The sequence below is a fragment of the Coturnix japonica genome, chromosome 13 (assembly GCF_054131305.1).
Source record: "Coturnix japonica strain WE chromosome 13, WE-NBRP24, whole genome shotgun sequence".
Classification (NCBI taxonomy): domain Eukaryota; kingdom Metazoa; phylum Chordata; class Aves; order Galliformes; family Phasianidae; genus Coturnix; species Coturnix japonica.
The window spans coordinates 15,786,100-15,810,611 of NC_140675.1; the positions used below are offsets into that span (position 1 = coordinate 15,786,100).

General features: G+C 36.1%; 1 protein-coding gene across 5 annotated transcripts in view; it reads right to left on the reverse strand.

Moving 5' to 3' along the window:
- Positions 1 to 24,512, reverse strand: part of SMG1 (SMG1 nonsense mediated mRNA decay associated PI3K related kinase) — a 55,558-nt gene that overhangs the window by 17,400 nt on the left and 13,646 nt on the right. For all 5 annotated transcript variants that reach the window (XR_014933868.1, XM_085514155.1, XM_015876711.3 and 2 more), the window contains 35 exons: positions 24,127 to 24,263; positions 21,958 to 22,016; positions 20,985 to 21,198; positions 20,076 to 20,201; positions 19,901 to 19,973; positions 19,396 to 19,493; positions 17,704 to 17,877; positions 16,475 to 16,699; positions 15,729 to 15,830; positions 15,068 to 15,337; positions 14,504 to 14,634; positions 13,963 to 14,124; positions 13,362 to 13,480; positions 12,545 to 12,632; positions 12,358 to 12,459; positions 11,803 to 11,943; positions 11,310 to 11,509; positions 10,911 to 11,107; positions 10,279 to 10,446; positions 9,305 to 9,459; positions 8,718 to 8,863; positions 7,860 to 8,061; positions 7,345 to 7,454; positions 6,837 to 6,984; positions 6,337 to 6,496; positions 5,441 to 5,561; positions 4,689 to 4,937; positions 4,150 to 4,434; positions 3,225 to 3,369; positions 2,825 to 2,963; positions 2,301 to 2,531; positions 2,026 to 2,203; positions 1,039 to 1,200; positions 546 to 763; positions 226 to 380 (listed from right to left, as the gene is read on the reverse strand). Coding sequence is in view for 4 of the 5 variants with exons in the window: in XM_085514155.1 (XP_085370281.1) it covers positions 226 to 380; positions 546 to 763; positions 1,039 to 1,200; positions 2,026 to 2,203; positions 2,301 to 2,531; positions 2,825 to 2,963; positions 3,225 to 3,369; positions 4,150 to 4,434; positions 4,689 to 4,937; positions 5,441 to 5,561; positions 6,337 to 6,496; positions 6,837 to 6,984; positions 7,345 to 7,454; positions 7,860 to 8,061; positions 8,718 to 8,863; positions 9,305 to 9,459; positions 10,279 to 10,446; positions 10,911 to 11,107; positions 11,310 to 11,509; positions 11,803 to 11,943; positions 12,358 to 12,459; positions 12,545 to 12,632; positions 13,362 to 13,480; positions 13,963 to 14,124; positions 14,504 to 14,634; positions 15,068 to 15,337; positions 15,729 to 15,830; positions 16,475 to 16,699; positions 17,704 to 17,877; positions 19,396 to 19,493; positions 19,901 to 19,973; positions 20,076 to 20,201; positions 20,985 to 21,198; positions 21,958 to 22,016; positions 24,127 to 24,263 (5,590 nt within the window). In the remaining variant the exon portion in view is untranslated. The remainder of the gene's footprint in view (positions 1 to 225; positions 381 to 545; positions 764 to 1,038; positions 1,201 to 2,025; positions 2,204 to 2,300; positions 2,532 to 2,824; positions 2,964 to 3,224; positions 3,370 to 4,149; positions 4,435 to 4,688; positions 4,938 to 5,440; positions 5,562 to 6,336; positions 6,497 to 6,836; positions 6,985 to 7,344; positions 7,455 to 7,859; positions 8,062 to 8,717; positions 8,864 to 9,304; positions 9,460 to 10,278; positions 10,447 to 10,910; positions 11,108 to 11,309; positions 11,510 to 11,802; positions 11,944 to 12,357; positions 12,460 to 12,544; positions 12,633 to 13,361; positions 13,481 to 13,962; positions 14,125 to 14,503; positions 14,635 to 15,067; positions 15,338 to 15,728; positions 15,831 to 16,474; positions 16,700 to 17,703; positions 17,878 to 19,395; positions 19,494 to 19,900; positions 19,974 to 20,075; positions 20,202 to 20,984; positions 21,199 to 21,957; positions 22,017 to 24,126; positions 24,264 to 24,512) is intronic.

A 24,512-nucleotide genomic window follows, 5' to 3' on the forward strand; every position in this document is an offset into this window, starting at 1 on the left:
TAATGCATCTCTATAACAAGGTCTCCAAGAACAACTGTATTAAAATGAAATGCTCCTCTGAATCATACCAGCTGTGGCATCAAAATGCTTCTGAATAAGGCCACTAGCTTACAGAGAAGCAGCTAGGACAGTACAAGTTAAAGTGCAACAGTTGATCACTTTGATGGCATGCCTTGAAAACAATCATCTGTAACAATTTTCCCTTGATTTAGCCCAAAGACATACTTGCGTAGAGTGTTGTTGTTTTGGACCCTTTTGACTTCATCTTCCAGTTGCTGAATCCTTCTGAGGACATACATGTGCTGCTGCAGTAAAACTCCCAACCAAAGTTCATCCCACAGAACTGTAACTCTGCGCAGCTCAGCCACCAGCATCTGAACCTACATAAAATAAATATTACATTACTTTCAAAAAAGTACTGAGACTTATATTCATACACAAATAGCTTAATAAAGATGACAGCCTAACAAAGTTGCACCAAACTTTCAGCAGTCTTACAAACAAGGTAAGTATTTTGCTGTTCAACATACATTAGAATTACTTACCTGCAATACCATTGTTGGATTTGCAGTTGAGAGTTTCTCCACAATTTTGCTATAACAATCTTGCATCATTGCTTGATCTTCATTTAATCCAACTTTTGTGTCATCTTTAGTACTTTCTTGAGAAGCTGGTGGACTCCCACCATCACATTCACCACCCAACAGTTCTTCTCCTTGAATATTACCCAGCAAAGTAGGGATAGCAGAAGGAAGCTTGTTCCCTAAATTTGGAAGAAGAGTAAATACAAAGGATGTTAAAATATTAACTATATTCTTCTGGCCTTCAAAGTCATATCGCTCGATACCTCGTTTTGAGTTAGAACTCCAAGTACTGGGACAATAACTAATGACAAAATTCAGAACTGATGTGCCAAACTGGTAAATGTCCCTCATACAGTATATTAGTTACTGAAAAAAAAAATTAATATCACTTTACCCAGTATAATAAAGCATGTTAGCTAAAATGCTTTGAACATTTGATATTTTCCTTTCATACCTGATGTTTGGGATTCACTGCTGAGTGAAATAGTACCCACTATTGCAGGATACAGTATGAGATGAGGAGAATCTTGAGCCACTCGACACAGTAAGTTGCAAATACTCTGACGAACATACACTTCTGGATGATTGAGGCGAGAGAAGAGCTGAGGAATAATACCTATACAAACAGGAGAGGAGGATGTGCTGTATTCTTTCCATACACTTTCAACAATGTACATTTTTAAAGCATGCCACTTATGCAAAGGGAGAATGTAAATGACCCTGAGATACCTTCCAACACTCTTCCAACACTTACAGTTCTACAACTGTGAAAAGTCAAGGCTCCCAACAAAAACATCCTCTTGTTTTAAACAACTGCCTTTTATGGCATAAGCAACTGAATTGCTTATTTAATCATAAAATTGAATTGCAGATCACATCAGTTCAATTAAGCACTAGAAAACTGATTTCACTGTTACATCATTTTTAGAAAAATAGGAGAGATACAACAATAGTTCCTGAAGTCAGTAAAACTGGACATTCCAAATGAACAAAGTTGGGTAGAAGTTGGCTTCCTCCTCCTCTGCTGCCTTCTATGCTAACTCTGTACCTTCCCTGGAGAATGTCCCTGAACAAACTGAAGCAGTAGTCTGCTGACAGACAACTGCTACTGCTTCAGCCACATACACTGATCTGAAACATATTTCAAGTTGTAGCGAGAGGGGAAAACACACACATTCTTTTAAGAGGATAAAATAATGTAACTCTCCTCAAACCACATTTTCTTTCTTCTTTCAGTGTCACAACATAGGAAAATCTGTACTCAAAGATCAGAATGCATGTCAGAAAGAACAACAACTTTAATGAAATTATTCAGGGGAGAACTAGCCTTCCTTCCATTGTGTTTAAATTTTTATTTAACAACAATGCAATGATAGGCTTCTACTTACATTTACGAAGACACATTGAAGTCGGTTTTAAGAGCTAGGCAACATATACCTACCTCTCCAAGGAGCAGTAGGTGTTGTTTCTAGCCCGTGTTCTAGATACTGTCTAAGCTCTCCAGCATGTTTTACAAGCAGCCTTAACAGTCTTAGGGTTGCCATCACAATAACATCATCAGTACTTTGCTCAGAAGTATTTCTTAAATGCAGCCTTGGATCATCTTCATCAAGTGGAACCTTAAAAGAAAGAAATACTCCTCTAATTTAAGTATATAGTTCATCTCATAATTTAGAAACTTTTATATTTGAACTTCCCTATCAGCACAACACTAACCTGACCAGCATTGAGTTTGAGAAAAGTGAAATATGCACTGCAGGAGAGTTTATAGAGACTGAAGATTCTGTCTACAACTTTCCTCCATACTTTAATTAAACCTTCTGTTGCATTTTCATCAAGATCTGAAAGCCAGGGACAAGTTGTTAATAATTGACGCCATATAACATCCACCATATCATCTTCTTCATTGTCTTCATTTTCAGTGATTTGCAGAGTCATATCTTCATCCTAAGTACAAATAAAGAGATAACAGATTTGACCAAGTCTTCAAGCCTTCTCTACAAGGATCCATTAGTTTTTAATCCACTCTTTTTGCTTGTGCAACTCATCCAACTGCACTGTGTAACTGTACTACCACAGCCCATGTACTACTTAACTAACAGCTGCTTTCTTTAGAGAACTTGTATATTGTTTGAACTTTAACTACAAAACACTTACAGAAGTTAATATGAAACACAACTAGGGGAAAGAAAATAAATCACAAAGCTGAGCATATTTTAAGTAGGAAAATTCACACTTACTTGAATCCCAGCTGGACGACACACTGCTTGCCCAAGAATCCCATAAATCTTCTCTTTGTCCTCCTCTGTAACGTTGTCTGGAAGCAAGCTCTGAACCTCAGATTTTTCCCGGGGCAGCAGACGAACACCTTCTCCCTGACTGTAACATTTAATAAGTCATGTTCTTATTTGAGGAGCCCATTAACATTACATACATAGAACTTGAAAGATAAATCTTCATCCTTGATCACATACAGAAACTCGCTTTTTGAAAGGTCAGATCAATAGTCATAGTTCCTTGCTCACATCTAACTTTTGACCATAAAGTACTACCATCAATAATACAATGCTAAAGCTCATCTTAAAAAAAAATAATAATAATTATGCTGTAATTATGCTTTAACCATTAGGATGAATTTACCTGGCATTATCAACTACTTTCCGGCCCCATCTATAAGCCCAACTAGCCAGGGCTGCCCAAGATTTGGCCACTTCAGGTGCCTGTACCGAAGACAAGTGATACAGCTGTCCCAAGATAAAGTCAGGTTCTCCAACTCCAATATTTACTGCAAGAGAGAAAAATGGAGCAACATACATTACAGTGTAATACATACATCTGACTTCCTCAACATACAAAATAACAGCAAAATATTCTAAGTACATAACTCTTTTTGGCTAAGTTAGTACCCATACGTAAAATTTCCCAGAGCAGTTCTTTTTCAGCTCTGGCACTGACTGCAGAACAGTTTTTCAGTTGCTAACAACCACTGTCTGTACTCTACGATTGCTTTCACTGTCACAGAAGGATGAAACTGAAGGAAGAGGCTCATCATCTCCAAAAACAGGAAAATATTATGCTTCAGAAAGCAGACTTTATGAAGTAACTAAGCTACGTAAGTGCATTTCGAGTTGAGTATTTCTCTTCTTCAAAGTTAAAAATGAAAAGCCCTTATCATCCAATAACTGTTTTATCATTTCTGAAGTACATGTAAAAATCCACATTTAAATAAGGAATTATCTTGTCATCTGAAGAAAAATTCAAGAGCTGAAAGCAAACAGAAGCATGACAAGATTGTATATCCTCTTCATATAAAATAAATACATTACAGTTTCATGTTCAGGAAAGAAATAAAGTGACAAAATATCAGGAAAGAAATATGAAATGTGAATTATTAAGGGTTGATTTCTTTAATAGTGTATACATAACTGTTATACAAAAATACACTGTTTATATGTACTTAAAACAAATATGCATTTGATTATTTGTTCTTTATAACTAGCAGGATCCCTCAGTGTAACCACCAGTAATTAATTTAACAAAATATAACTAAGCAAGAAAACTCTACCTGTAGATTCACTTTCAATCCTGGGATATTCCTCTTCCAATGTATTAACAGCTGGGAGATCAATCAACGTATATATGTTTTTAGACAAGGTAGACAGACCAGTGTGATTCTGCTGCTGACGAGCTCTATATACTTGTTTTAACTGTCCTGAAATCTCTTTCCATTCTGCTTGAATCCATTTAGCCAGCGTAAGAATAGATTTAGCAACTGCATATTCAGCCTTGGCAGATTTGCAAAATGATATGGCACAAGAACTCAGCATTTCCATGGCATGTGTTGACTGACCTGCACATTATGAAAAGCGTTATTTTCAGTAGTGTTAATTTCATTTAAAACACTTTTTCAGAAATTCAGTATTTTCAGATACAGCTCATAACAATGTATCTTAGAAAGAAAACTCAGATTGAGACAACAATTAATAGGATGAAAGCAATTCCTAATGATGCTGCCCTATTAAGACTTACTCAAGGTCAAAGGATTTAGCCTGGTCATGAATACAAGAAGCTCAAGCATCTACAATACCATTAGCAGAAACTCACCTGCTGTGTATAACAGTTTTGTTTTCTCGATATCAAGTTCAGGACCCCACTTTTCATCAATCTGACCTGGTGCAGAGAGTTTCTTAAAGTGCTGGACTAAGTCCTGCGCAGTGGTGGTTTTTCCCAGCTGAACTTCACTGCACTGAGCAAGTAAACGTGTAGCCAGGGCAATATTTCCTCGCTTTCGTGCAAATTTTGCTGCTGTTAAGCCCAGCTCCATTAGATGACTCTTAATTGGGACTGTTGGCTCTGAAGAAGAAAGCAAGACATACTAAGCACAGTTAGTTTAAAAAACAACACAGTCATTTTATCTGGGGTCTAATTTCTCTCCAACATAGGAGCATTTTGTAGACTGCTGTCAGTAAAGAACTTGGCCAACTCTTTTGTATTGCCTAAAAATTCCTTAAGACATTTCAGTGGCTTTATTATTTTTAATCTAGAAATGCACTTCCATGGTTTTCATGACCATTTTTAAGTAGTGAAGCATTCAAAAGTGAAATACTCAAAGTACAATGAGATGAGCAAGTAAAGTGCAATTAGAAGAATGAACCCAGGACTCACATTTTCTTAAAAAGAGCCTGCATTGCAGAAGTAACTGAGAGACCTTGGTCAGGGAAGACATCTAAATAACAAAACCTTGAATACAAAAGCTAATTTTAGTAATACAAGATGCAGCTCTCATGTTTAAAGGAAATTTAAAGTTTAAATTCTGTATAAAACAATTTTTAACACTTAAATAAGAGTTTATATACCTTTAAGTTTTTCCATCAGTTGATTCTGGTACACTGTGTATCTCAGTGCATGCATCCACGGCCTCACATCATGCTGCTTACATGACCTCAAAGCATCATTGAAGAGAGGTATAAGACAGTCCTGAGAGTGGCATGAAGGTTGTACAGATGTCAGAGAGCTTAATAAATATTTTCATTTATTAAAAGCAAAGACTACTTCAGTGCAAAGCAAGTATTCTTACTGTCAGTATTAGTAGTCAAAAAGCATGACTAACTAGCAAAAAGCCAATATATAATATGTAGACCTATGAAGACATGCTTGATTTTGAGAGGACAACCTTAAGAACAAGCTCAACAAGAACAACTGTTCCTAGTCACACTGTTCAGAAGACAGGTCACCTATGTTCACTGCAGTTTGACACTGAGTCTTCACTTGACAAAGTAATTGTTTTCTTAATAGTTGAAGGTTACTTTCATGACGTTACTGCAATTTTATTGTAAGTTGCTTTTCAAAGAATTGTTGAAAGAAGTGATGTATTTATGGTTATGGAAATCTGTCTGAAGTGCAAATTTAAAATAAAACAAATGGGTCAAAGAACTTTAGAAAACTAAAAGGGCCTTTTAACAGTGTGATTAACATGGGCCAGAAAGAAAACGTTCTCAAATCGCCAGTGAGATTTAGATCAGATACCAGGAAGAGTTTCTTCTTGGTCAAGCACTGGACTGGGCTGCCAAAGAAGCAGTGGAGCTCCCATTCATTGAGGTAGTTCTGACTGACATTTGGACTTGACTATCTTGAAGGTCTTCTCCAACCTCAGTAATTCTTTATTTCTACATTCTGCATTCAATACTTCATAACACAGCTACAGAATTAGAAAGCTGTTAATCAAATTAACATTTTAAACATGCAGCCATACCTCTGATGTCAGCCTGTTGGATACAGTGTTTTCTAAAGCAGAAGAACAATACAACTGAAGAGTGCTCAACACTGGTAAAGACTGAGACACGGTGAGCGTGGAAAGTCTTAAAGGTCCAATAGCTATTCGTGATGTTTGTTTTAAGTATTTTATAACATTTCTGAAATAAAAGTAAACAGCAATTTTCATTAGCTGGACTATGTGCTAGAAAACAGTATTAAAAATACTGAATAAAAAAGCAACTCCAACATCTGCATATGGATGATCAAGAAATCATTCAAAAAACCATACACAAGACACAGTTTGACTCAACTAACAAACTAAGTTAAATACCAATTTATGTCCCCTGAGTAAGTTTATACCTCATAACAAACTAAGCTAGGAGTCAACAATCCTATAAATGCTGAAGGACTGATTATGCAGTTCACAAAGTTTCATTTGAAAAATAAGAACAGCTTGTCATAGTACATTACACTCATTAACAGCATGCTGCAACTTACTCAGATATTGACTGCCACTTTTGCTCCTGTTCCATGTGGTTTACAGCTGTCGCCAGACACACTGAACTTCTCAGAAGTTGTACTTCAACTGCTTTTTGAAGTTCTCTTGGGTCAGGACTTAACATATTAGGAAGGAGCTTCTTCATGTCTACAAAGAGATTTAAAAAAAATGAAACTACATTGAATTTCCAAATATCACATGTTAAGAATGAATTTTTGAAATCTTAGGGAAAAATAAATAAATTACTTTTACATGACTATCCATTCATATTAAGATTAACAAGTTACTTACAACACACTAACTCCAGAAAATACACATTTTAAACATTACAAGTTATTTTTTCAAATTATCATTGTAAATCATTTTGAAGCCGAATTCATAAAGGTTATATCAATCCACCAAACATAGGAAACTGCATTCAGAAGCTATAGTTTGTCACACAGATAAATGCAAAAATATCTACTTTAGAAATTCAAATAATGTCATTTTTTATTTGAAATAACATACCTATTTTTTCTTTGGATCCTCCTGCAAGCAGGTTGATATTTTCTCCTGGTAATAATTCCAGTTGTTCAGTGCATTCAGTAAGTTCACCAGACTCAAAGCTGCTCAGAGATCTGCAATTCAATTTTTACAGGTTTATTTTCACATTTCTTGATTCATCCAGAAGCAAAATCTCTCTTATTCAAACAGCAAAAACAAAAAAAGTATCAAAACACTCAAGTTTCAATAAATCATAAATAATAATTTCCTAACTATTCCTTGCTGACTATGCAAGAATTTAAAAACAAAAACAATTTTTATTATTTTCTTAATGCATAGAAAGTAAGCTTTGACTTAAATGAAGTTCCATTCCAAATAACTTCAATGTCAAATATTTACAGGCCATACAGATAAGTATGTTTTCCTCCCCTAGAAATGAGACTTCCTTATCACACCCTTATTTCAATGACATTATTACTAAGGTCCACAAGAACTACAATAACGTAAGACACTGCTGAATAAATGAATTAAATTCTTACTTTATGTAGTTAAAATCTGCTTTCAGATTGATTGAGGTATTACTCGTGCTTTTCTTCAAGTCATGGACCATATTTTGCCATTCCTGAACAGCAGACCAATCAGCAATTGAAATGTAACATTCACATGCCTTGTTACCCAAGTAATTTATAACTTCAGGTGAAGAGTCACTTGGCTTAGTCAAAACAGTTTTTCTAGTTTCTCCTGTGAAACAACAACAAACAGTTGGTACATCTAAATATATTTATGTGCTTTCAAATATTAACAATATTGCTCAAACGTAATGCTCACATCTTTACTAAAGAAACATTCTTTTCAACTGTTACATAATAGTTAAGAAAGGACAGAGTGAAGGAAGAATGCTTGGTTTGTTTTCTCCTGGCTGGGTTTTTTGTTTGCTCGTTTTTATGAATATACAGGGTCTTTTCAAGGGAGGTTTTGGAAAACTTCAGTCCATGTCTCTAATGAAGTTTTAAAATAGGAAAACAGAAGGACTGAATTAGGAACAAAGAATCTCTCTTCTCAAAGATGAAACAGAATACTGAAGCAAAGTCTCAGCCTAGAAAACCTTTAATAAATAGTGCAGCTATAATACATTTATGTAGTAAGCACTAAGCCTTCAGTTATGATGATCTAAATTTAAAATTAACTTCTAAAATACAAAATATTTTACCAATTAATCTCATTCAGCTAGACATACAATACTGCAAACTGTCATATGCATATGTGACTTTAATTTCAATGGCATTAAGTGATTAAATTTAACTGCAGGCAGAAATAAGTCAAAAATAAGAATCAGATGCTATAATTACCAATGAATGTTCTCATTTTATACACAGGAGAAACCAACACATACTGACCATTCAAGGAGTGCTTTGGGCTGGCATTATTCACACTGTTGGAATTGGCCAACTTCAGAACGGTTTTGTCAAAGCCTGATATGCAGCAATCTACTCCTGTCATGGCACACAGGTGCTCCTGGTACTCCGCAGTTGCTTTTTCAAACCTTAAATAGTTTAATACTTTTTGTCAACCCTTTACAGAATCAATTTTCTTTTATGTAAAGTGATGTACTTGCAACATTTCTTTACAACAACCCAAATATTCATTGGCTACCTTCAGCAAAAGAAAGACTGATTAACATCAAAACAAGTCTGTGAACTGAATTTCTACATTCTAACATTGTATTAAAGCTTTTTCATTCAGATTTAATCCAACTTCAAACCAAGTTGAAAGAGATGCATGACTTAAATTTGACTGCCACGCTACCACACCTGAATGCAAGTAAACGAGTTAAATATTTAATAGAGAATATTTAATGGGGAGTAAAACTGGGTCTAGAAGAAACAATTCACATACTAAGTTTGACATTTCTGAGCAACTCCTCAGATATTACTACAATCCTGGATATTATTTTAAAGAACCTTACAAATATGGGAAAACTTACCGCCCTTCTGCCTGCTGAGCTACAGAGTTGATCCAGGTAAGACTCTTCCCAACTACAGCAGAAGACCAGACAGCTATACCCTGAATAGCTTCAGGGCAGTGAAGTTCACATAATGCTTCCACCAGCATCATAATTGTCACTTCCAATTCATTTCCCTAAAACCAAACAAAAACCCTTACTTAACAAATCTTAAGTGAAGTAAGAGTCACATGCATTGTTAAATGCCTGAATACAGTAAAGCAGTACTTCATTACATGCCTTTACAAGTGTAGTACTCTGTCCATCTCTTCATCAACACTGCTTTCAGAAAAGCAGTGGTACTCAAGAAAGCATTCATGCCATAAATCCCCAGTTTACATGTTAACAGCTTGTAATCACTGCACACAGTGGTATACAGCTACATTAAAATAAACCTAAGAAATCATAACAAAGTAGGAGTAAGAAACACCTAGCAGAGCTCTTTAGTTAAGACTTCAGTAGACCAAGTTACTGACGTTTAAGCCAACGACTGCTTGATTCCCTCATCCCACCCCTGTGTTTATCTGCCTCTGCCAGTTACTTCATGAAGGAAAAAAAAAATCCCTCAGAATACAACTCTCCTGCTCACAGAGACAAGTCAGAGACTGCCACAAATTTCAGACTAATACAACAGAACAGCAAGTTTAAGGTTTAAGCAGTACCTTCTGCTTAAACAAAAACTACTCAATCCAAGCTGTGAATGAATCACAGCATTCACTTATGTACTGTGTTTAACCAAATGCACAGAGTACACTTGTAATCTCCAATCCACAGCATCACCCAACCGCAAAAATCTGTCAATAGAAATGTAGAAACCTCAAGAGTCACTTTTCACATAAAAACAAACATCACTCTTAGAAAAGACTTGGTTAACAACCACTGACTACATAAGCTTAGACTTTAAGACATAGTGGGGATATTTTTATGACAGTCGATGGCATTTTAAAAGAGAATACCTGAGATAAACTGTTATTAGTTTTCATTTCTGTGAGTAAGTCAAAACCGTGTCTGACTGTCACAGCAGGCTGGCCAGCCAGCAGTCCAACTCTCATGATGGAAAGTCTGATCCGTGTCAGCCAATCTTGGCACGTCTGGCGATTTGTATAAAAGAATGTCCTGATAACCTTTTAAGGCAGAAAAAGATAATCTTACAATTCCTGAAGGATATTTTGCAGCTAAAACTTCAGAAAACTTCATCTTACTTCACTCTTCAAAAGGCAATTCTGAGGCCTCAAATAATCAGAGGACTCCTAACAACATATAAACAAGCAACAGCCAGAAAAACCTACACAGACTGGCTTACTGCTGTACCACTATGCATGCTGATACTGCAGAAATAAGCTCTTTCCCCTCCTCCTCCCCCCCACAACCCCAATCTTCTAGGAAAAAAACTACATCATAGCCAGACAAATTAACAACCTCAAGCTCTCCTTTAGAAGCTATTCTGTTCACACGTTTCATTAGAGTACGTGCTTAAATGCAGCAGAATCCAAAAGGTTACAGAGTGAAGACCTGCACAGTCCTGAAAATGTATTCTTCAAGTCAACAGATGGTTCCTAGTAACGTCAGTACTGTAAGACACACAAACCTTGGGTGGAGAGGTGAGGGCATTGGCACATCCTTCATAAGCATTGTACATCAGTTTTTCTAAATTCTCCAAATATTGTAGGAGAAGAACAAGCCTAAGTTGATTGCTGCTGTGTCCTTCATCATTGTCTGCAGTAGTCCACTGGCTAACATCTTGATCAGGGTTTAGCGTATGTGCTGCAAGACTCCTAATAATACCTACATATGCCATGGAAGAAAAAAAAACACATTCACATTCAACTGCTATTCTGCTTCTCCTGGCACTTCAAACAAAGACATGTTAAAATCTATTATCACTGAAAAATAAAACCATTATGTTTCTTGCTTTGGGCATTTATTTCTTAGCCAGAAAAACTCATAAAAAAAAGATATTATGAAAAAAAGGAAACTTTCACATTACCTTCAATTGTTTGAAATGTATCTTGGGCTCTACCCAGAGGAGTTCTCAGCTTAGAAAGAACTGTAAACTGAGCTGCTTCCCAAACAGCCCATTGCCATAGAACAGCATCAGTCTTCAACAGATTACGAGGGATGGTTGGTTGATCTCGTTTATCCAGCCTTTGACAGCTATAGAACAACCTTTCCAACCAATTATCTTTCCTGAAAGAAAAGATCTGTACATAAACACAAGTTCATACAGTAACAAGATTATAATGCATATATGCCAGTTACTTATTGTTCTCAATCAAATCTCTCTTGAGATTATTTTCAGCAGCTATGCACATAATGTAAAATACACATATTCAAGGATAATTATAAATACTTAAAAGGAACTGTAAAAAAAAAAAAGGTAAAACTGTAACAAAATAGTTACAAATTTTCAACTAGATAGAGTTATAAATTCTTCACTATTAATTCAAGACCAATTAATTTTGGTTTTAAAAAGTTCTTACCCAGTTCGATGAGTGTTTCCATACAAAATAAAACTAATGACATCAGAGAAATCCTGTGGGTGGAATGTATTACTTGGAGCTTTGCTCATATGACTTCTTATAGCCAAAGAAATTTCTTGTATTTCTGTGTGGGTACGGTTACTGCAGGAACAGTGGGAAAAACAAGCCATATAGTTGAATAAATCAGAAAAAAAAGTTATGCAGAAGATAGATACATCTATACACGTACAGTGAGAGGAAATTAGCATACTCTTTGGAGATGAGACAACACACTTTAACGGTTCAATTCTTTATGATAAGAATAGGACAAAATATTGCTGAAGCTCTGGATAACGTGGACCTTAAAAGTAGTCATAATTTGTTTCAAGAAGTGCTGCACAGCTTATCAAGTTTGTTCATACTTATAAAATTACTGGATAATAAACTAGTAAATTACACACATTAGAAGATAACTGTGTTAACATCCATTCAGCATTATTTTTCATTCTGCAAAAAGAAAGTATTCTGAGAAAGAAGGAAAACTGTTCTCTATAGGGAGTTAATCTGAGAACTTACCTCAACACCACATCTAAGGGAATTGACTTCAGAAGTTTTCCAAAAGACTGCCTTACACGAGCACCGCTATGAACTAATTGAACACGACACACATCAACACATCTGCAACAAAAAGTGGGTGAAAAAAGGTCTTAACATTTCCACGAACAGCATAATTCAAATCACAGATATAACGCTGTGCAAGTACCTTTGTAAAAGGTCATCTGGTAGGGAGGAGGACAGGGCATGGAGGCTGCTACATGCTTGAAGACAAATATTCACATCTTCCAGAAGGGCTGAATTAAGGAATTGAAAGTAAAAAAAAGTTACTGTTGCTAGAAACAGGTAACTTACACATTACTCTGGTTGCTACAGACCATCTACATATTTTTACAGAACAGCTGCTCTACAATAAAGAGGCTATATGCCTTATTTCTGTTTTCATTTAGTTGAGTCGTTTTACTGTGTCAGATAAATACTTTGTAATAGGAAGTCACTTGCCTTGTGTGTCACTTGTGTGGCCTCTTCTGACCACTGATCAACTAATTATGTTATGGCTTCCATTATATATTACTTATTTCCAGTATGAAGTTAGCAATTCCTGATCTCAGAAACTCAGTGCTCTTGCTGGTACTATGCTACCAAAAGCATTTGCTCCCATATCTAAATATCCACATTATTCTAACGTACAGAACAATACATCATGTTATGGCATTGTTCTACTGCTTTTTAATCAAATAATACACAATCATACTTGCAGAATTCAAGCCATTGCTGCTGTTTCATGTAGATTACCATCATATTCATTAAGTATTATTTTAAGAAAACAACTGTTTGCTTAAGTCATGGCAAGGGATGTGTTTGAGGAAAAAATAAAGACAGAAGGACTGCAAGTTTTCATACAATAAAAACCAGAAGCACTTCTAAAAGTAGAACCATCACAGTTACAGCTAACCATGATATGTAAAAAGAACTTCTGTATGTAATTCTGGCATATAAAAGAAAGTCAATGAATAAAATCTTACTGTTTGCCAAAAGTCCTTTGCAAAACTTATGGAAAGATGGGAGAGAAAATAAGGGTGTGTATGTCTCTGATTTTTTCATCAGAACAGCCACTTCCAAAGCCCATGTCATAAGCAGTTTCCTTCAAAAAACAAAACCAAAACTGTTAGATGCTCCATATGGTCACAAAAATACCTTTCAATACAACTTAAATTACTTTGTGTTACAGATCAACATCATACCACAGTCCTCCTCTTTTAAATAAAAGGTTTTGTAACATTAAAACTGTCCTTAGATTTCATATCATGTAAATAACACACACACGCAGCTCTTCTAGTAGGGTACTTTCAATTAGCAAAATGCTCTTTTCAGTGAAGTTTGGCAGCACTGATATTTATGTATAGATCTTACAATGGTTTCAATTTATTTAATTTTCATGCATTAAAGTGAGCAGCTACTCTTCCCACATATAGCCTACTATTCTTGCTTCATAAAAACCAAACACTGGTTAACTAGTGGTTAAAGTTACACTACATTTTACTGATAAGAATAAATCCCATTTTCCAAATTAAGTCATTCTACTGGGAGAAGACATTTCCTGGTTAATTAGAACATGATGGTTACCTGGTATCTTGAGTAAGGTTATCCTTCTTCAGCAGTAGCCCCAGAAGGTTCAGTATGATTGAGAAATGTTTTTTTGTTGCTGTGGTTACAGTACTAATAACTGCACCATCAAACAGGGAGGGAGAGGAAGAACTGAGGCTACTGGATATAAAATGGTCATGTCTGAAAGGAAAGGCAAGAAAATGGAAAAAGCTTTCTTACAGTATATAAGAAACAAAAAGAAAGAAAGCAGAAGTTAATACGGTTATAACACTTGGGATTTGACATTACTGGTAGTCATGTGACATTTTCTTCCTCACTTTACTCAAACTCAAGACTCCCAATCCTCCGCCAAATTAAATGCCAAATTTTAAGCTAGAGCATGTTTTGCTGGCTGCAATGCAGGCTGCCTACAAATTATTAAATAAAAACTGATGGGAGTACTTTGGGCAAAACTAATTGTCAAACGCTATTAAATACATTCCTCCACCCCATATTTATTCTGTTCAAATCAGCTCATCCTAGTACACTTAAAATACCGATGAACTATGAGTCTCCATACCTGGAACAATGTGAATACAACGTATAGAGTACCGCATACTGGACAGCAGGAAAATGAACTGCTATGTCACCATGAACAATCATCAGATTTTTACTCAGTAGTGCAAACACAGTTGGCGAAAGGGCCCACATCTATTAAAAAGAATTGTAACATAAGCACAGAAACATCATAAATAGGATTCACTTTTAAAGTGTAGCCTTCCACACAATTAACTGCTGTTTTACTTGTTCCCACACAAAACAGTATTTTACAACTGCGTTAATTTCCTGATCTTGATCATAACTGATTTCTTTCCCCTTTTAAAACAATTTGTTAAGAGCAATTTATCCTTATTTATACCTGTATAAATAATAACCTGTAACCGGTATTTTCACACAGCTGATACGCTATGGGGGAAGACACTGAACTGCTTTAATCTGACCATTTTCAAAAAAGCAGAATTGTTCTGACAACAATGGCTTCAATCCAGCAATAGCCCTGCTAAGACATTTTACCTTAGAAAGCACTTTTCATTATGCACAAAGTTAAAATCACACAGACTTTACCTATATAATTTTTACTCACCCCAATTAATGAGTTCTTAGCATTTCCAATAGTACTTAGGGCACTGAGGTCAAATATAACAACAAACTTTGCATTTTCCACAGTAAATACATGCTTCTTGAAAGAGTCATGCTGGATTTCAGAACAGGCCTCGGGAAGATGTAAACTATAGAGAAGACTGTTCAGAGCACAGGTCATTTCTCCTAGAATCAACCTGTAAGCAGTCTCCAAAACAGGAATGTTCTTCAGGCTCAGTACTGCCTGATACACAGCGTGGGCTGCTGCAACAACCTTGACAGTACAAAATAAAGAAACAAAAGATTAGCATGTAATCAAAATAAAATTAACTACTTCTGCAGAATTAAAAACTGGATAACTCAGTCTCAATAATCATACCTAATCTTCAGTTTTCTGTAATTAAGCATCACCCACAGTCTGTAGATTGCTTTCTAGACCACTTGCGTAATGCACACTGAATATGAAAGCCACATGAACTAAGTACTTCATTGTCATACCAGGCAGAGAACTTGCAAACTCTCACTGAATCTAAAAGCTAAAACCACAAACCAGCTATATCTGCTCTCTCACAGCTTCTTTAAAATGAACAGGATTTTACACCCTGGTAAATATATTCTACAAGTGTAAGGTTATAGTAACACACCTGTAGAGTCACTTCTCTTACCTCTTTCTCCTTATGATAACGAAGTACAAGCAGTTTAGACTCCGGAATAAATAATTTCTCTACAAATGATGATGGTAGTTTTGTATTTATTTGTTCAACAATCTGGGGATAAAAACAAAGCAAACACCTTTAACCAACTTCTAAATAAATACCTTTAATCTAATTATATCACAACAGATTAAGGAAGATTAATCAAAACACCTTTTTTCTGTCTTGCATACAGCACAGTTAGAAGTTTCCCACCAACACAAGTATTTGTAATTTGTCCTCCTAAATTCACACAAATAATTAGTTACTTTGAGGCTTTGACAGAATAGCTGAGAGAAAATTGCTCGATCAACCTACATCCATAGGAGACTTGTAGTCTCAGAGCTACATTTTTGAAGAATACTGATTTCCCAGTGATGGCATATGCAGATATTCAATAGAAAAACTGGGAATATTAAGTACTAAAACTCTGGTGGTATCAATTGCGGAGACCAACAGTGAAGCAAGACAAAGATACCAACAAAATAAAAACAATACTCAGGCTAAAATGAAAACCAAGTCATCAACAACCCAAATGCATAAACAAGCTACCAACATGGGCTTTTCAGGAATGAATACTAGCAGTAGAATTTCTTGCTTGCAATCAGGAAAAGGAAAGTTTTAAGCATACATTTAACAGACAGAAAAAACAAAGCATTTTGCTTTAAAAAAAAACAACAGTATTTTCCCATTGGAAAAACAAAATAACATGTACACACCAGCGTCAACAAATTCAGGACTGAAATGATATAATCAGTGCCACAAGTCTGACAATTTTCCATTTGATCCAATCCGTATGTGATAACCATGTCACAGTGTATAGTCATACTTGGATCCAGACTGCCAAGTAAAACACCAACACACTCATTGGCAGCTGTGAGTACTGCTTCTGAAAAGAACACTTGGTTTGCAGCAGTCACACATCTCATTACTCTGTACAGAACCTGGAAAATGAAAAGAAATGTATCAATTTATTTTGAAACAAAAAGAGACAAGAACCACATGTTATTTAATTTAACATCTATTTGATGTTCTATCCATTAACATACTCTGTATCATGGTATTATTATTATCATGATATTGTACTGCACAAGTATAAGAACAGAAATAAACTCATGACTGCTTGCATCTTATCACCTAAAGGCCTGAACAGACCTAGAAAACCCAGATCAGTTATTCAGACATCCATTCTTCTACATCTGATGACAATAGAACACCTGCTCTTTCCTAACATACAGATTAAGTTTCTCTCTGGAATTTACATCACAAGAATCCTCTGCAGATTAAGACAAGTTATACAACTTTCTTAGCTTTAATTGGGAAATCAACGCTTATTTATTTGAGAAGTCATTCTGTCCCTAACATAACTCTATAGGAGCACAAATTCCATTGTACAGCTCATGCAACAAAGCAATGTTGATTACAGATATTTTTATCTTGTGCAGTCTTTGTTTTAATGTCATTCACACCCTATTCTGGTCATAAAACAGAAGTATAGCAGCTAGGTCTCATATTGTACCATACTATACTAACCACATATGAAGTTCTATATGAAACAAGCGGACTTTGCTATTGCATTTTACTTAGATGCAATTTCAGCACAAATAATGTAAAAACTACACTTCATAAATCACACAATATGAGTTCAGATTTTATAGCACCATAGCAATTGGAACGAGTGGTAACTGTGCAGTAACAAAGACAGCTAACACAGACAGAAATCTAACTGCATGAAAACAATTGCCGACAAAAAACCATTCACTTTTCCTGCCATAGGCTTCCAATATGCCACAATGTACATCAACATTTAATAAAACTCTCGCAATGTATTTCTTCAAATGAATACATTTGATTCAAACTTAGCACATACTTATCAATCAAAAAAACTGCCATTATATGGTAATAAATCACATCAGCAATGAAGAAAGGCAGAAACATCAATTCTTACATCAGTTACATATGCTTCCGTAATCGGTGGTCCTCTAATTGGGCTGAAGCGCTCCCCAATACTTCTCACCACAGTACTGAAAACTCGAAGAAGCGCAGCCAGTTTGGGTAATGATACAGAGGGAGGAGGAATATCTTCATCTAGGGACTCCCCAGAAGCCACATGGCTGAGGTCCTGCAGTGCACAGATTTTGTATGTCAGGATGCATTATTAACAGTTAATACATAAAGCCCCAAATTTGATGTTAAAACTAACTGTAGCAAGTTTCCAGACATATACAGCTTCAGATTATTTATTCAATGTACTTAATTTTGCAAAGGCAGGATACAGGCAGACAAAGATATGCAAGTCACAGAATCACAATTAAATGCCATTCCACAGCTTAGCCACTAAAATACAATACTCTTAGGCTGTATCTCGAAAATTAAAACACAGATTATAACGCTTCTGGTCTTGGGAAGACAATATGCAGCACTGCTATAGCAGGTGCCTTCATACTTCTGCCACCGTCCCAAACAATTTCTAGCCACAGCCTGGCATCAAGATGTCCAGGTGGCCATCCCCACTACACTGTTTACACACAGCTACCTTTATCTGCAGACTGATTTGACCAGCAGACTATTCCATGCCAGCTGGCAGCAGTACCTGGGAACCTACCCAGTGCTGATCTCAGCAGTATAGATATAGCCTTGGTCTACCCCATGGCAAGAATGAACGCACTACCCTGAATCACCTTCCCCACAACTTAAATTAACATGTTATCTCAGGGCTCTTCCATGACTAGGAGTATGCACTCCATCCAGTTCAGCAGATAAGCTGCTATGCATTAACCTACCATGCTAACTTCATATGTTTCAATCATATGCCTATAGTTACAGCAGTGCAAGTTTCTGTGGGCAGAAGAGGGCCAAAGAGATACATGAATGCTAGTTGATGGAGCTGTACCACTGGAAGTATAAACACACACATAGAACTGAATGATTTATTCTGTGCTGAGTTAAAGAGATTGTGTAGGAAGTACAACCTTACCTATAGGATCTGCATGCAAGGCAATTCTGCTAGCACTACATTAACATATAGACTACTGCACAATCCAGTTATAAAAATATACAGGAGCCAAAACCACATCATATAATGACAGCTTCAGAAAAACTCTAAGCTGTATTAACAAGCAAAGGTTATAGTGTCAAAGAAAAGTTAAACCATTAAGTTCTAGCTTTCTAACAGGTTCAAAACCTCTTGCTACATTATTTTCTGCAGAATGTATCCTATCACTTTGTTTAAAAATACATTTACTATGGAATCTATGGAAACATTCAGAATCTTCCCCCCTTAACAGCCTCTTCCATAACACATCAATGTTGGGTAAAAGGAAAATAAGACAGTAATATGTCATCACTGCAGCATTTTAGAAATAAAGGGAGTCCTCCTTTGATGATTTTGTTATAACATGGTACTCTTAATAAGGACTGACAACCTGGCTACAATTGTAGTCCACGTAGTCTATGAGCACTCTAGAATTGTTGTTCCACATTATCTGAATATGTACTGTGTAATTTGACCCCCTTTTCCTCAGGAAAATCCTATAATTTCATTTTCTCCAAGGGTAATACATGCCTAAATCACAGCTGTGCATGTCTTAATAAAATCTGTAACAGTTAATCCTGGTATATACAATCAAGCCTCATTTACCTCAGCATAAGCTTCCATATCTTCTAAAAACTGTCCCAAGAGCGTTGTAGAAAAAGTAAGATCAGCCACCCAAAAGGGCTCCAAGCTCTGCAGCCATCCTACATAAAAAATACCAGGCCAATTAAAACAAAGGAACTAGTTAATGCACAAAAATGGGATTTTCATAAACTAAAGCATCTATACCACAATAATTTGTTTAGGTATATAAATAACAGTTTTTTCTTTCATAGCTTAATTTTTGAGAATTAAAATTTTAATAAACCTACTAACTGTTACGGAGGTGAACAAATCGACAGATGTTTAAATACAGTTCAAATAAAGCGTCCCATCTTTCCATGTATACCATAAAATGGCAAAAAAATATATAAATTAGGAACAAAATCTATGATTGCAGACCCAGAAACTCATTTTCATTTTGTCACCTTGCACCTTAGTAGAATCAGATTAGTATAATCTCCCACCCCCAATTTCTACAAGCCAGAGTGAACCCTTCAGCCAAACTCACCAGACACCTGTTGAGTCAATGAAGGTTTCTGAGTGTGATCTATATGCCACCCAACCAGTATGTCCACTGTGTCCTGTAAAGAAGTTTGGGGGGAAAACAAGGGAAAATTAGTTACTCAATATAGTACAACAACTTTTCTACCTACGAGAGAAAAATACAGAGAAATTAAGCCTACCCGAAAATTGGTGCTGAAAATGTGCGGATAACACCTGGACAACAGAAGAATGCACTTGACACACTTGCACAGTAACTCTGGTGTATCCACATTTTCTAGAATGGACTGTAGGCTGGTCATTACAAGCTGAAAAATAAAGCAAAGCTACTTGAGATTCCACTTCACCAACACAGGTTGTCAAACAATTAGAATATAAAGATAGATTTATTCAGTATCGAGCATTTTTGGCGACCTGCTCCAAGTTATCTGCTGGAAGGAAAATACTAAAAAGCACCACAGAGATGGCTTCAAAAGACCTACTTCAACTGGGCATTTTCTTGAGATATGGCAAACAGCTTCACAGTTTAAGGATACTGGTTTACTTGAATAGTTTAGCCAAGGGACAATGGGTTGTTTTAGGTTTATTTCTCCTGCTGAAAGCTTTTAGTTTCCATAGAACAGAAACCAAACTGGAGCACAGACCTAAATGTACTTGCTCTACACCCAAAATAAGACTCTGGAACACGAACCAAGGGATCAAGTTTGTCTGCACACATTCTATTCTGTCTCAAATCCTACTAAAATTCAAATTTGACATCTCGAAGAGGAGGTAGCACATCAGAGCAATCCACAGGCTAGGCTAAGTGTACTGCTCACTTGGGCTTTTTTTTGCTCTCAACAAGATTCTTCGCTTTGGATCTGCAATACATCCAAACAAATAGAATCAAAATAGGTATTGTTGCACAGACTTGCCATCTTCTTCTAACTAAATCAGTATCACAGAATTTCATACAAAGTCCCTCCCATTTTTTAATTATGCTTACTTATTATGTAAACATAGAATTACTTATTGGTCATTCTAGTTTAAACATTAATTCTAGCATTGCACTGGATAAGTTATTAATATTCCTGTTTTAACTTGTACCTTACCTGCATTAAAGATGAAAAGGCTTTCTTTTCTCCTACAGTCTCCAGTGCTTTGTAGGTTGCACACAAATAAAGAAGTTTAACTTCATCTTTTGTGGATAAGCTGAATTTGCTGAAAATCCATTTAAATATCTTCTCAGCCTCATAGCTTAGAGAAGCACAAAGAAGGCCAAGACAGCAAGCTCCTTCCTGTCTCAGTTCTTGAAGCAATTTACTACTGCATTTTGGAGGAGGGAAAAAAAGAAACGTGGAGTTAAAGCACAACAGAAGAAACCAAGAATAGATTCAGCATTTTTCTAGAACAGGAAAATATATGCATAGATGAAGCTGCTTCCCTCTTACTTATTTGCAATTATGACCATAAGGTTGAAATGGCAATTAATAATACACAATAAATTTTCTACAAAGTAGTTCTATGAAATAAATCAATTTAAATAAAAGAATACAACATGCTGGCCAATCTACTTGCAACGTGTTGTGCAAGGAAGAAAATTCTTAACACGGAGCTAATTTTGAGTAGCAGCACTGAAATAAACACCAAAAGGCCTACATACTCCTGAACTTCCTCTGCACATGTTCCTACTTTGATGGAGACAAAGCCAGTCAGGTTGTAAAAAAAAGAAAAAATGAAGCACAATGTGAACGCCAGATAAGCACAGCAACACAATACTTTGTCCAACCAATTAAACATAGCTGTGACAATTCACACCACCTACAACATAAAAGCAACGCAGATGCATTAAAATTCTCTCTGTGAAGCGTACTCTAGACAGTCTAAAAGCTCTGCTGACAGGCTTAAGAGTCTCAGCTTCCCTGTTCCATCCTTTTAATGCCATCTGTCATATCAATTCAAAATAAGTGAATTTTTTTTCAACCTTTCCTCCATGCTACAGTGCTTCTATAATCAAAACAATAAATTTAACATCATCATTATTCTTCTTTAAAACCTTTAAACTGCTTAGTTTTTCTTGCTTACCTTTCATTGAGTACATCATGAATGGCAGTCAGGATATTATCCAGTTGTTTAACCAGTACCTGTAACACAGGATACATAAAAAGGCATAAACATAATAACGCCACAATAACTCTGCAAACTAGGTCCTGTTTACATCCACATTAACAGCATCCCTGGCAATTATGTTTGCTAATAGAATGCTATTACAGTTTCCATGGCCTCTGCAGGCTAGCAGGAACTATATTAAGCAACACCGAAATATTATCCCACATGTTATATTTCATATTTATTTACAGTAGCCACAAAAATACACTGGCAGCCTGCTATCAAGCCCCGTTCTATATTTAGTTCTAGCTGATGATATTACGTCATAGATGTAAGACTCATCGTTCAGCCCATCAGTAGTGGCTACGGTCCTACCTTTGTAAGTGAGCACAGCAGCACAGTATTTAACTGTTCTTTAATACAGCCTGGAGAATTAAATTATTTTACAACAAACATTTGAAAAATGTGCCCGATACCTGCATAAGAGGCTACAGCAAGAGGGAAAAAGATATCTATACAATTTATAAGCTGCTGTTCCATGGCAAGGGCACTGCCTGGTTACTTCTATTACTACACGTTGTTCAACACACCTACATTTCAGAACTCTGTTAAACTACACTTAATGATGTAAAGAACTGCAAGAGGGACAGCTGGGTTAAGAGCCATACTTTACAAAACTTTATGCTCAACACTGGAGAGATCATTTGATACCCAAACTTGTTTCTGTTAGCTAGTTGGAAGAAGAGAAAGTTTCTCAATGACAAACTTTTAACATTCTAAATGGCAGCATGTAAAACTTGGTCACCACCATGTTAAGCATCAGTATGGCAACTCCAGCATGTCCTGAGAAACAGCAATAAACCTAAAATACAACATTGTTACAAAACAATGAAATTAAGGTGCTGTGAATTTAGGAATGAAGTATCAAAGCATTGCCTAGAAATGTGTATCAGGGTATTTAAACTTATGCTTTGTGCTTTTTACAAAACACGTGGAGAACTCAAAAGCTCTCAAAAAAAGGGGGCAGGTATCAGACAAAAGCCTTGCAATACTTTAATTCACTTAAAATAAGTACTATTAAATATGTACACTCATACGGGACATATTTTTTCCCTTGAACTCTTAAGGAACACTTGACAATTTTGGAGCTATCATGTTTCTTCCAAAGAACATGCTATGCTTCTCCTCAGATGCTTGATGAAGGATTCATAGCTTCCTTAAGTTGCCAATATTTACCAGTATCTAATAAGATGGCGGCTATAACTAAGATAACTGAAAAGCAAAACCCAGTTCTGAACAGTTGTTTTCACAAGGCACTGCAGTTAATTTTCAATACCTAGAGAGTTAAAAGCTTGCACATCTCAAAAACAGATGGCAAAAGAAACATGTATCAATTACTAAAAAATAAGGGCTGCAGCTGTCACATTTGTGTAGAAAGAGAAGCATTTAAGTAAGAGGAGCATATAAATATTGACAAATTCACTGTCTATCAAACCACAACCAACACCAAATCTCTGCAGTTCTCAGTGTCAGAGATCAACCTGAGAGTCCAACAGCCACTCAGTGTAAGCAAAGCATTGGAGTCGGCTCTGAGCAATTGTATTTCAGGTGAGATTCAGATTCAAGTGCAAATTACTGAAGATTTACTATAACAAGACTCTTTCCATAAACATAGGCCATGGAATCAAAACAGTTAACTATTGCCATTCTTCCTCTCAAGAGACCCATCCTTCCTAAAACACTGTGTCAAGTTTACTCCAAAGGATCAGATTATCACTTCTTCCTTGCCCAGCACGAAGGGAGCTACCGAAGGAAGCACAGATATTCATCTGAGGATACTAAACAATCCAAATGGGGATAGAAGGCTCCTGGATAATTTCATATTTGCGTATGTTTAGCGAGAAAGCTTAGTAGTTTTAAGACGAGCTATGCAGACAACTGTAAAAATATATAAACATTTTTCATTTAAAATACAGAAATAGTTACATCTCCTGAATGAGACAAAGAACTGAAAATCTGGAAACACGCTTTCCTCTGTTGTAGGTTAAGATACACGCCAGATTTCAATACCAATTATTTTTTTTTAAGGGCAGTTTTATGAGGAAAAAAACACTCCAGTGCTACAGAAAAGTAAAGACCACTTACCAGTTTGTTTTCTGGTTGCTGAATGAATTCTTTCAGCTGCTTTACAGTAGCCAGTCTTCGGTCTCTGTCGTCTTCCCGAGTAATCCTCCGAAGAAGATTTGACAGTCGAGACTCGTCAGAATAAGACAACGATCGCTCTGGGGGAAAAAAAGGCCATTACTTCTCTCTACAGTGTTTTATCAATAAGATATAAAGGCTGAAATGAGTATTTGCATACCCACAAAGTCCTCATAGTAATTTGAGGGGAAAAGTTATAAAAAAATATAAATAAACATCTTGACATGGAAAATACACACAATCCAATTCAGCTACCAAAATATTTCATTTCTCCCAAAAGCCAGGCTAGTATCTGGGTAGAACTCTTCCACAGCTAAGCAAAACTTGGT